We start from the raw sequence: 12,229 nt of genomic DNA on the forward strand, positions 1-12,229 counted from the left end.
CTTTACTTCTGAATCAACATTTAGATTTTACAATAGGAAGTTAGTATTTTTGTCCTGACAGATTTTTTTTTTCTCTAGTCTCTAAGTCTCATGAAAAGATGAGTCAACTAGATTGATCAGAAAAACCATAACTTTTATATCGCTGCTACCTTTGTCCTGACTATACTTTTATTTTTTAAATCTTCAAGGCTAGAGACTTTTAAACACCTACTTTTTTTCCTTTAAGAATATGTGTTTCATAGACAAATACTTAGAAGAAACACGTGTGCTTTTAAGTAAATACTGGCTTTCTAACAATCAAGACAGGCCAAGGACAACTGCCAGATTAGTCCTCAAATTTTGGGGAAAGCATGGATTCAAAAAGGAGCCAAGTAAATATAACAGCTGTAGCCAAACAAATATAAATTGCTAATTTCTATAAATTGATTTAATCAACAAAAAGGCAGCGATATTTATCCTGAAGTGATGGCTAAATGCCATACTGTACTTACCTCCAAATAGTTCCAAATCTCTTAAGCCCTCAACAATGAACTTTTCCGAGACCCACCGCTAAAGAGGAAAACCCCAAAGAGAATTAGTATTTCTTCCAAGCCACAAAAAATTAACTATCAGCCATTAGATAGACAGACAAAAAGACAACTACAAAAAGTGAATCATGCAGTACAGTTAAGCTACATTTCTATGGAAAAGTTTTGAAAAGAATCTTGGATTTAAATCAACTGAACACAATAGATTAATTCCTTTCTCTATTCTTCTTTGCCTAATTTGATGAACAATTCTTAAATCTGACAGACGAGAAATAAGTAGTACTGGCCCTAATAATGAAGAATGCTTTTGTCCTTCCTATATATAAAACTGCCTTTTGGTTCCATCTTATTCATTCCATGGCTGTCTATTACAGATGCTTTGGATATTAATGCCAATTTGAAAACTACTGGAATTCACACACAGAAAATAGGGATGAAACAGTTTTTCACAAGCCTCTATTAGTTAGTAAAAGGAAATAGCAAACTGCATATTCTTTCATCCACTAGGATTTCTAAAGACATCACCAACGTTTACATTTTCTACCAAGTTTACAAGGACCAAACTAGCATGACTAATCTATGGTTCACTTTACTGGACTATTTCAAACTAGTATTGGATTTCCATCATACTGATCAGCGGTCTGGTTTCACCTGAATCAGGTTAGGTTGAAATAGAAAAGAAGCTCATACATAAAAGCAATGGGATCAAGGTTATATTTCACTCAAGGGCTGGTATTAAAGCTTGGCTTAGGGGTATTCTTTCCACTGGGTAGAGTTCAGGCTAAGGAGGGATTCTGTTTTGTTTCTCTTAATTAATAGCGAGGTTTACTCTTTCCAATATAAATTATTCTTACCACATAAACATAAGAAAAAGGAAGATTAAGGAACATTCAGAAATAAGTTGCATAATATGGACTATGAATTTAAACTATAACATCATTCTCTATATCAATTTTTTCCAAATTAAAAAAAGAACACTGTAAATTAAAGAAATTGATATAAAAAATTGATATTCACTGAAACACAAAATATAATTGACACCTTAATATTTAAAGAAAGTGGTATATTAAGGGAGTTCCCTGGTGGCCTAGTGGTTAGGATTCCAGGCTTTCACTGCTGTGGCCCGGGTTCAGTCCCTGGTTGGGGAACTAAGATCGCACAAGCCGTGCGGCCAAAAGAGAAAAAAAAAAGAAAGTGGTATATTCACAATGTCTCACAGTACACATACAGTGTTACAGAATTTTAAAATAATTACTACAGCAGTTAGAAATTGAGTACTTGATAATAAACAAGATATTGTTTGTCTTTTAGGAAATCATTTAGCAAGCTTGTAAAGAAGCTAAACCCAGTATTTGTTCTGGAGGTCATTTTAGCTAGTGAAGTTCTCAGGTATAATAAAATTTTTCAAAATGCCTTCAATTAAAACCTATGATGGGAGTTCCCTGGTGGTCCAGTGGTTAGGACTACGTGCCTTCACTGCCAAGGGCCCGGGTTCAAAAAAGTGTTCCAATGATTACAATCTGATGCTGATTTTTTTTTAATTAATTAATTAATTAATTTTCGGCTGCATTGGGTCCTTGTTGCTGCGCGCGGGCTTTCTCTAGTTGCAGTGAACGGGGGCTACTCTTTGTTGTGGTGCGTGGGCTTCTCATCGCGGTGGCTTCTCCTGTTGCGGAGCACAGGCTCTAGGCACACGGGCCTCAGTAGTTGTGGCACACGGGCTCAGTAGTTGTGGCTCGTAGGCTCGAGAGCACAGGCTCAATAGTTGTGGCATGTGGGCTCAGTAGTTGTGGCTCACGGGCTCCACAGCACAGGCTCAGTAGTTGCGGCACACAGGCTTAGCTGCTCTGTGGCATGTGGGATCTTCCTGGAACAGGGCTCGAACCTGTGTCCCCTGCACTGGCAGGCGTACTCCCCACCACTGAGCCACCAGGGAAGTCTGATGCTGATTTTTAAGACACACAAACTGGGCTTCCCTGGTGGCGCAGTGGTGGGGAGTCCGCCTGCCGATGCAGGGGATGCGAGTTCGTGCTCCAGTCCGGGAGGATCCCACATGCTGCAGAGCAGCTGGGCCCATGGGCCATGGCCGCTGGGCCTGCGCATCCGGAGCCTGTGCTCCGCGACGGGAGAGGCCACAGCAGTGAGAGGCCCGCATACCGCAAAAAAAAAAAAAAACAAACACACACACACACACAAACTCACTGAAAACATGTAGGAAACAGGCAGATCATTAGTGGGTACACATCTACACTGAAAAGGGCCAGCAACTCATTTAATGTTGAATGACTGATAATCATAAAATAAGCCACCTTGTTTCTTCTCTATCAGACAGACTGGTGGGTATATTCTATGTCTCTGGCCAGCCTCTGCCTGCAAATTCGTGTTTTTTTTTTTTAAATTTATTTATTATTTATTTTTGGCTGCGTTGGGTCTTCACTGCTGCACGCAGGCTTTCTCTAGTTGTGGCAAGCGGGGGCTACTCTTCGTTGCAGTGCACGGGCTTCTCATGTTGCGGAGCACGGGCTCTAGGCGTGCGGGCTTCAGTAGTTGTGGCACACAGGCTTAGCTGCTCTGTGGTACATGGGATCTTCCTGGACCAGGGCTCAAACCCGTGTCCCCTGCATTCACAGGTGGATTCTTAACCAATGCACCACCAGGGATGTCCCTGCAAGTTCTTTTCTTAGGAGTGGAGGCTGCAATACCTACTTTACTTTCTACATCCCTCACTTCTGTATGATTCTGAACATCACATAAAAAAAAACCCCAAAAACCTCCTACAATATCTGCCAAACACACTGCTTTTCAGAAAATAAAAAATAGTAAAGCCAGAAGAAGAGAAACACTCACCCTAATTCGCTCTGGTTTACTTACAAGAAAAGACATGAGTTCCTAACGTGCAGACCTACTTCAATTTCAAAAATTTAAACCTAAAAGGAAAATAGACACAGGTTGTTAGTCAAATCTGCTTTTATAGAAATATTTGTTGATTAACAAAAACTTACTATGAGTCTACCATTCAAAGCACTGTACTAGACCTACAAATTCCTAGATTCTAAAGATTTGTTTAGAGAAACGTTAAGTGACAATAAACCTGGATGTACTTTGGCCAAATACATTCTGAAATACTGCAATATCTGTAAGAGAAGTTTTTTATAGGGTTTTTTTGTTTAAATTAATCTTTCAATTTCTCATGACCCAACCCTCCACTGACCCCTCTGCAGAAGCAATTACCTTCATTTCTTTTGTCTGTTTATCCTCCTTTTTATCATCATTCTTAAATGCTGTTTATGTGTCATGACTTATCCATTTTAGACATTTATCTACTAACTTCCTACCATGGTAGGTGAAGACTAAGCTCTCCTACATCAACTTCCTGCACCCTACATTCCTGCCTTCATTCTCCCAACATAGTTCTGACATAAATTTTGGTTAAAACAATAGTCCAAATTTACATTACTAGGACTATGCAAACATGGTTCTTCATTGAGGCAAACAGAGGTGACCACGTCTTCTTCCCCATACACTCATTTTTCCCCCCTAGAGTTAATAATGGCCTCATTTTTTCACTTGCTTGTTTTTCCATGTAGCTATTAACTTTTCCAAATACTTCAACATTTCTGCTATTAGCCTCATCAGTGTGTTTTTCCATACACTCCAACTCATCCATTCCAGTTTTGCCCTGGAGACGGCCTTCCAGGGGCCTCCATCCTGCTGCAGTCAGGACTAGCACTTAGTCAGCCTTTATAGTGTGGAGATTTGGGGCTTCCAATTCTGGGGAATATCATTTCTTTGACAAGAAATAGGAACAGAAACTCTAATAGTTAAAGGTGTACTTCTAGAATTAGTCCCCAATTTTGTATTTATTTCACTCATACTTTACAACTCTCTGCTTTCTAGGAGACTTCTTCAAACTTTATTTTCCAACCTTTCTACTAAGTTTTACATTTTTGTTACCCATTTCCAAGAGCTTTTGCCATTTCTCAAATGTATCTTTTTTCATATCATCCTGATCTTATTTTATGTTTGCTATTTATAGTTAAGAATTTATATCTAGAATGGCTAAAAGCATAATACATCATGACCCAGTGGGGCTTACTTTAGGAATAACAGATTGGTTTAACATTTAAAAATGAGTCAATGTACACAAAACTGGCTTTGTTTGAAGTTGTTTGCAAATAAAGAACAACCAATTTTAAGGAATTTTTTAAAATGAATCAATGTCATTTTACCTTATTAACTGAGTAAGCAAGTAAAAATACAATCATTTCAATAAATGGAGAAAAAGCATCTAACAAAATTCAACACTAACCCACAAGTTAAAGAAAAAAAACCTCTTAGTCAATTAGGAATAGTCAACTAGGAATAGAATAGAAATAGAATTTACCAAGTCAACTTGCTAAAAGATATGTATAAAAAATTTGGGGGGAGTGGGGATGGTGGTGTGCTGAATTGGGCGATTGGGATTGACATGTATACACTGATGTGTATAAAATTGATGACTAATAAGAACCTGCTGTATAAAAAAATAAAATAAAATTCAAAAATTAAAAAAAATTTATAGCTAACATCTATTAACAGTAAAAGGAATGAATGAGTTTCTTCTAAGGACAGAAGGAAAGCAAGAATGTTCTTATCACTGCTATTCATCATTGTACTAGTGGTCTTGGCCAATGCAAAAAGGCAAGAAGAAATAAAAGGCATATAGACTGGAAAAGATGTAAAATTCTTTATGATTTTCTATGTAGACATGATTGTATACATAGAAAACTCTAAGTATTCTATAAGAAAATCATTATACTTAAAATGAATTTAGAAAGGTCAATTATAAAATGCAATTGTATTTCTATATACTAGCAACAACCAAGTAGAAAATGAAATTTAAAAAACAATATCATCAATAATGCCTACAAAACCATAAAATAATTAGGAATATTTTAATAAATTATGGATAAGACCTGTACGTTTAAAATTATAAAACACTGCTAAGAGGGATTAAAGATGATCTAGATAAGAGGTCTGCACCATATTCATAGATTGGAAGACTCTATATCATTAAGATGTTAATTCTCTCCAAATTGATCTACAGATTCAGTGCAATGCTAATCAAAATTCCAGCAGACTTTTAAAAGAAATTGATAAGCTGAGTCTAAGGTTTACATGGAAATACAAGAGACCTAAAATAGTCAAAACAGTTTTGAAAAAGAAAGTTATGACTTACATTACCTGATTTCCAGACTTACTTTATTGCTATAGTAATCAAGACAGTGTACTTTGGTCTAAGGATAGACAAATGGATCAGTGGAACAGAACAGAGAATCCAGAAATAGACCCATGCATATATGGTCAATTAATTTCCAAAAGAATGGCCAAAGTAATTTCATGCAGAAAGATAGTCTCGATACAACTTGATATCTATTTAGAAAAAATGAACATTGACCCTTACCTTACATCGTACACAAAAATTAACTTGAAATGGATCATAGAACTAAAGAGAAAGTTAAAACTACTAAAGAAAACAGAGGAGAAAATCTTCATGATCTTGGGATAAGCAGAGATTCAAAAAAAGAACATCAAGAGCATGAAATATAAAAATATGATAAATTGATCTTTATCAAAATTAAAAATGTCTGCCTTTGAAAGACACCACTAAGAAAATGAAAAGGTTGGGAGAAAACATATTGTGTGTGCATGTATATGTGTGTGTGTGTGTGTCTACAAAGGACTTTATATACAGAATATATAAAGAATTTCTATACTCAATAATAAGACAACTCAGCTTAAACAATGGGCAACATATCTGAACAGAAGATATATGAGTGGCCACTAAGCACATGAAATGATGTTCAACACCACTTGTCATCAGGGAAATGTTCATAAACCAACAATGAGATACCACTAAACACCCACCAAAATGGCTAAACATAAAGACTGACAATACCAAGTGTTGATATCAACCAACCAGAACTCTCATACGTTGCTGGTGGGAATGCAAACACATATGGCCACACTGGAAAATGGTTTAGCAGCTTCTTATGACCCAACAATTCTGCTCCTAGGTAATCTACTCAAGAGAAATGAAAACATATTTTCTCATAAACTTGTACATGAATGCTTGTAATGCGGTGGCTTCTCTTGTTGCAGAGCACAGGCTCTAGGCACACAGCCTTCAGTAGTTGTGGCATACAGGCTCAGCAGTTGTGGCTTGCGGGTTCTAGAGCACAGGCTCAGTAGTTGTGGCACACGGGCTTAGTTGCTCCGTGGCATGTGGGATCTTCCTGGACCAGGGATTGAACCAGTGTCCCCTGCACTGGCAGTTGGATTCTTAAACTCTGAGCCACCAGGGAAGTCCCAGAAAGCAGATCTTGCTTGCCTGGGAGCAACAGTGAGATGAGGGACCAACTTCAAAGAGACACATGAGAACTTTTCAGGGTGATGGAAAAGTTCTGTATCTTTATTGCATGGTGGTTATGTGAGTGTATCTGTCAAAACTCAACAAACTGTACACTTAATACAGGCGTATTTGAGACTTCCTTGGTGGTCCAGTGGTTAAGACTCTGCGCTCCCAATGCAGGGGGCCCGTCGATCCCCGGCGAGGGAACTAAGATCCCACATACCGCAACTAAGCCCGCACACTGCAACTACTACTGAGCCTACACGCTAGAGCCTGTGTGCCGCAACTAGAGAAGCCTGCATGTCACAACGAAGGCCCAGCGCAGCCAAAAAAACCAAAAAAAAAAAAAAAAAAAGTGTATTTTGTTATAGGTGAATTACATCTGAATAAAGTTGATTTTAAAAGTAAAATGACTAAAATAAATACTCAGAAATGCTTTTGAAGAATCTAGAAAAAACCCTGCCACATTTCCCTTCTTTCTTTAAGGTTGGGTAAGGTTGTGAGGGGTTGTGGCAGTGGTACAGCAATGGGGGTGGGGACTTAGTGTGGTACACAGAATCTAAAAGTCCTTAGAACTGCTTCAGAGGAATCGAAGCAATGGTTTTCAATCCAGGGGAGTGAGGAGGCCTTTCAAAGTCATCTATAGATTTTTACCAAATTGCATTTATTCTCACCCCAACACTGATCGTATAGAAGCCCCACCCCACCATGCTGATAATAATTTATCCTGCTACGAAATAGTAAAAATATAGATTGAATTTGGAAAAAAAAGATTATTAGAAGGCACATTGTCTAATAACCTTAAACACAAAGCATCAAGCCAAAGAAATTTAAGAGAAGACAACATCCATATCCATCTGTAGTCCACAACAGAAAGAAAAGAGAATATTAATGTAGATAAAGAGATGATTTTTATCCTCAGAAGGAATTATCTATGCTCTGGAAAAAATACTGGAAATAGAAAATAAAGTCAATTCCAAGACACTGTAGAAACAAATACAACTGCCCAATCGGAGAGACCCAAGAACTGGTTCTAGGCTGCCACCTCAACAGCTTCTCTAATGATCTGAACCACTGGTTCCCAAATCAGGATGTGTTTCAAATTCATTTCTGTTGTTAGAAAAATCTATGGATGCCCGCCCAAACTCCCACCTCCAAAAATTTTAATTCAGCAGGTCTGGGGAATGCAAAAGTAGAAATGGCCAACACTTTATGAAGTTCAGCAAAGGGAAAGATTACAGTTAGCTAGGTGGACCTGGATAGTTTCATTGAAGAGGTGGGGCTTGAATGTCAAACAGCTTAAAGAAAATGGGAATTCCAAGCGTAAAATAGTATTAGCTGCTGATTATTTAGTGCTTACATATCCACAGGTGTATCTCCTGGTTTCTAGAATAGCGCCTAGCACAGAGGAGGCACACAGTAATACTGAAGGACTGACCAAATGTGCCGAGCAGTATTTCAGCACTTTGCATATACTCTCCAATTAATGTGAGGGCGGTTACAGAAGCAGAACTCCACACATATGAGAACAATTAACAGGCCTTAATAAGCGCATGCTAGAGCACGGATTTTATTCAGCAGGCAGCAGGAAGCCACTGTAGGTTTTGAACAGAAAGGTGACAAACACAGAACAGTGGTCTACGGTAGTGTCTCTCAAACTTTACTGTGCATGTAAATCACTTGAGGATCTTGTTAAAATGCGGATTTTGATTCAGAAGGTCTGAAGTGGGGCCTGGTAGTTCTAACAAGCTCCCATAGCATGGTAATGTGGCTGATCTGTGGACCACCATATTGACATTTGAGAAGCCTTGTTCTAAGGAACATTCTAAGGAATATTAATCTGCAAAAGGATAGGAGAGGGGGAGGTGAAAATAACCCAGAAAAGGAAGGCCAATTAGAATACAATTATACTGGACCACATCTGTGGTGATAAGAGCCTGTGGCAGAGGGAATATTAAGAAATGGATGGATAGGGAGAAGGAAAAATAAAGAAATTTAGTTAGTAAGTACACCATAAGTCATCGAGCCTATCCTCCACCCTTTGGAAGAACTGCTTTTAAAAACTCCTGGGGCTTCCCTGGTGGTGCAGTGGTTGAGACTCTGACTGCCGATGCAGGGGACGCGGGTTCGTGCCCCAATCCGGGAGGATCCCACATGCTGCGAAGCGGCTGGGCCCGTGAGCCATGGCCACTGAGCTTGCGCGTCCAGAGCCTGTGCTCCGCAACGGGAGAGGCCACAATAGTGAGAGGCCCACGAACCGCAAAAAAACAAAACAAAACAAAAAAACCTCCTGAATATAAGGTTATCTGGTCTCTGCTTGAAAACTTCTCATGCCAGAGACTCACTACCTAATCAGGAAACCCATTCTAACTGTGAACAACTCTGATGGCTCCGACTTTTTTTGTATGTGCCCAAGTAACTAGGAAATGAGTAGCGTGTCAAAGACAAAATGGGAAAGCTCAGAGATGGAAGTTTTGGTGGAAAGATGAGTTTGAGTTTTTAGGTCATACTGAGGTTGAGAAAACAGTTATATACCCCAAGTAGAAATAGCATTCAGTTAGAGAAGTACTGAAAAGACTGATGCTTAAAAGAGGGGTTAGAGATGGCTATGTGGACTTGGAAGTTAGCAGCTAAAGCTATATGAGCGACAAAAATTCACTAAAGAAGAAAATGGTGAGACAAAAGCAGAAAGCTGGGAAGTAAGCCTTGGAAGAGGTCCATATTTAGGACATGCAGCTTGAAAGGCAGGTAGGAAATGGAACCCAAAGGAAAAACTTTAACGATCCTGCTTCCCCTTGTGGACCACTAACACTCTCCCAATCTGTTAACTTTTACTTACCTGTCCTTCACTACTCATCTCAGGTGTCCTGTGCTACAGGAAGTCCTCCCTGACCGCCCCTCCCTACCCATGTTAGATGTCTGGCCTCTGTATTCAACCCTTATACCTACCACTCTCTTAATTGCCTATTTATCAGTTTCCTCCACTAGAATAGAGACTCTGTGAAGGCAGGGAACGCATTTCGTTCACTGTTGCATTCCCAGGGGCTACTGTGACTAACACTTAATATTGGCACTCCTGTATCTGTTAAATTAATAATGGTAAAAATAATAAAAGCAGCAGACACTTATGTGAACTTAGTATGTGCCAGGTTCTGTGCTAAATGCTTCATGGAGATCAGCTCACAGCAAGTATTATAGATCCTCATTTTACAGATCAGGAAATTAAGACTCAGAGAGGTTAAATGCCCAAAGTTACACAGGCATGGGACTTCCCTGGTGATCCAGTGGTTAAGATTCCACACTTCCACTGCAGGTTCGATCCCTGGCTGGGGAACTAAGATCCCACAAGCTGTGTGGTATGGCCAAAAAATAAAAAACACACAAACAAAAAAAACAAAGTTACACAGGCAAGTGGTGGAGGACTGATTAGGTCTGTTCCAAAGCCTGTGCTCTAGAAACCATGAGTGATAATAGAGAAGCTTAGGGAGAAGTGTCAAGACTGTGTGTGCAAAGATATAATGACTGAAAAAGCATCACCTGATTTGACAATGAGGTTGACCAGATGCCAAGTGGTATAGAAAGGAGATTCATTTACTTTGATTTTTCCTTTTTTCCCTATTTTTGTCACTGATTTTCTAAACTTCCTCCATGTCTGTGATGACAACTATAAACACTGCCTTTGAGCCACAATACCTCTAAGAAACCTAGTTAAAGGGTGGGGGGGGGGGGGGGCAACAGATTTAACCCGTTCAGCACTAACATATGGCTGAATAGGCTCCTGGCCTGAGGAGATTTGAAAATCAGGAAAGATTTGGTTTCTTCAACTCTCAGGGACAAGAAACAGTCTTGGGGGTCTCTAAAGAAAAGTATCCATCAATCAATGAAAAACTGTTTTAATGCCACAAATACATATTGGAATACGGTTCTACCCCAACAGATATTACAATAAGAAAAGAATCAATTTGAACGGCTTTTGCTCTTTTGGGAGAAGTCAAGTTAGAATATACTAGGATATCTTAGCAGAAGGCTGGGCATAGAAGTTATTTCCCCATTTCCTGAAAACTTGAACAATTTTATTTAACCACACCCCTTCTCTCTCGCTCACCTCCCTACCCCCGCCCCTCATCTCCACCCCAATCTACTGTGGGCACTTAAACATTTTGGAAAACAAGACAATCAGAAGCTCCGTTTAGGCTGATTCAGGGAGTATCTGATCTCTGTCCTTACGAGGGCTTGACCCACTAGCTATCCAGCCTGGGATGAGATGGGGATGTGGTGGGGGGATGCGGGGAGAGGGCAGCCTAGGATATGCCTCCTCTTTGCTAGATCAGGACAAATTGTCACCTGGGCCCCAGGTTTCCCACCTGGAAATGAGGGGGGAAGAGGAGAGGGAGCCCGACAACTCTGCTCCGGTGTCTCCGGGCCAGGCCCAAGCCTATTCTACTCTCGGGCTGCAGCCCCTCAGTAAGGGAATCGAGAATTCGGGTGAAAAGGGGCCCGTAGAAGGCGAGGGGGAGCTTAGGATGGCCGCTCTGCCGGAGGCCCGCCCCCGAGGAGATGGAATCGGCGTCAGGGCAGGAGGGACCGATCCCTGGAGCGCACCAGGCGGCCCCGCCAGCCCGGTACCTGGTCCTGGAGTTAGCAAGCAGTCTTGACCCAATCTCAGCTCCGCCTCCTTGGTTTAAGGCCGCGTTGCCGCCAGGCCAGTTGCTGGGAGGGACGTACGCAACGTGCCATGCGCAGTAGAGGGACCCGGGGAGGGCTGGTAGAGAACCGCCCCGCCCCGCCCCGCCCCGCCCCGCCCCGCCCGCCCCGCCCCGCCCCGCCCGCCCGCTCCGCCCCGCCCGCCCGCTCCGCCCCGCCCCGCCCGCCCCCGCCGCCCCGCCCCCTGCAGGAGAGGAAGGCCCGCCCCGCCCCGCGCAGGAGAGGAAGGCCCGACCCGGCCCGCTAGGCCCGGCAGGTGCGGAAGCTATTCCTGGTTCCCGCATCTCCGCTGGTGCGGTCGGCCCTCAGCAGCGGCCTATCAGAGAGCGGTTCTCCAGTGCTGAGTTACCTCATTACGCGCTGCGCATACCTGAGGGCATTCGGTCTCCAACGGAGGGGACACGTTACCCCCCCCCCCCGCGTGTGGAAGCCAAAGGCCTAGCTTGTCGTTGGTGTGGCCTTTGGGGTCCGAAAAGGGCTCTCCAGAGCCTCCATCCCCAAAGCAGGAAGGCAGTGGGATGATTTCAGTAGAGTCAAGGGGACTAGAATAAGGCAAACCAACACTGGCTGCTGACGTGGCTACTTTGAGTACTTTAAAGTTCTTTTT

At 41.6% G+C, this 12,229-nt stretch overlaps 1 protein-coding gene across 7 annotated transcripts in view; it reads right to left on the reverse strand.

The window, feature by feature from the left end:
• Nucleotides 1–11,653, reverse strand: part of STRADA (STE20 related adaptor alpha) — a 29,211-nt gene extending 17,558 nt beyond the window's left edge. The window contains exons 1-3 of one of the 7 annotated variants that reach the window (XM_032616329.1): nucleotides 11,545–11,647; nucleotides 3,399–3,454; nucleotides 492–549 (exon numbers count right to left, since the gene is read on the reverse strand). In XM_032616329.1, coding sequence (XP_032472220.1) covers nucleotides 492–549; nucleotides 3,399–3,410 — 70 coding nt within the window. In that variant the 5' untranslated portion in view covers nucleotides 3,411–3,454; nucleotides 11,545–11,647. Of the gene's footprint in view, nucleotides 1–491; nucleotides 550–3,374; nucleotides 3,455–11,544 lie in introns of all 7 variants that reach the window. The other 6 variants (XM_032616328.1, XM_032616334.1, XM_032616333.1 and 3 more) reach the window with 6 other exon arrangements.
• Nucleotides 11,654–12,229: the final 576 nt, after the last annotated feature.

This window comes from Phocoena sinus, chromosome 20, assembly GCF_008692025.1.
Source record: "Phocoena sinus isolate mPhoSin1 chromosome 20, mPhoSin1.pri, whole genome shotgun sequence".
Lineage (NCBI taxonomy): Eukaryota > Metazoa > Chordata > Mammalia > Artiodactyla > Phocoenidae > Phocoena > Phocoena sinus.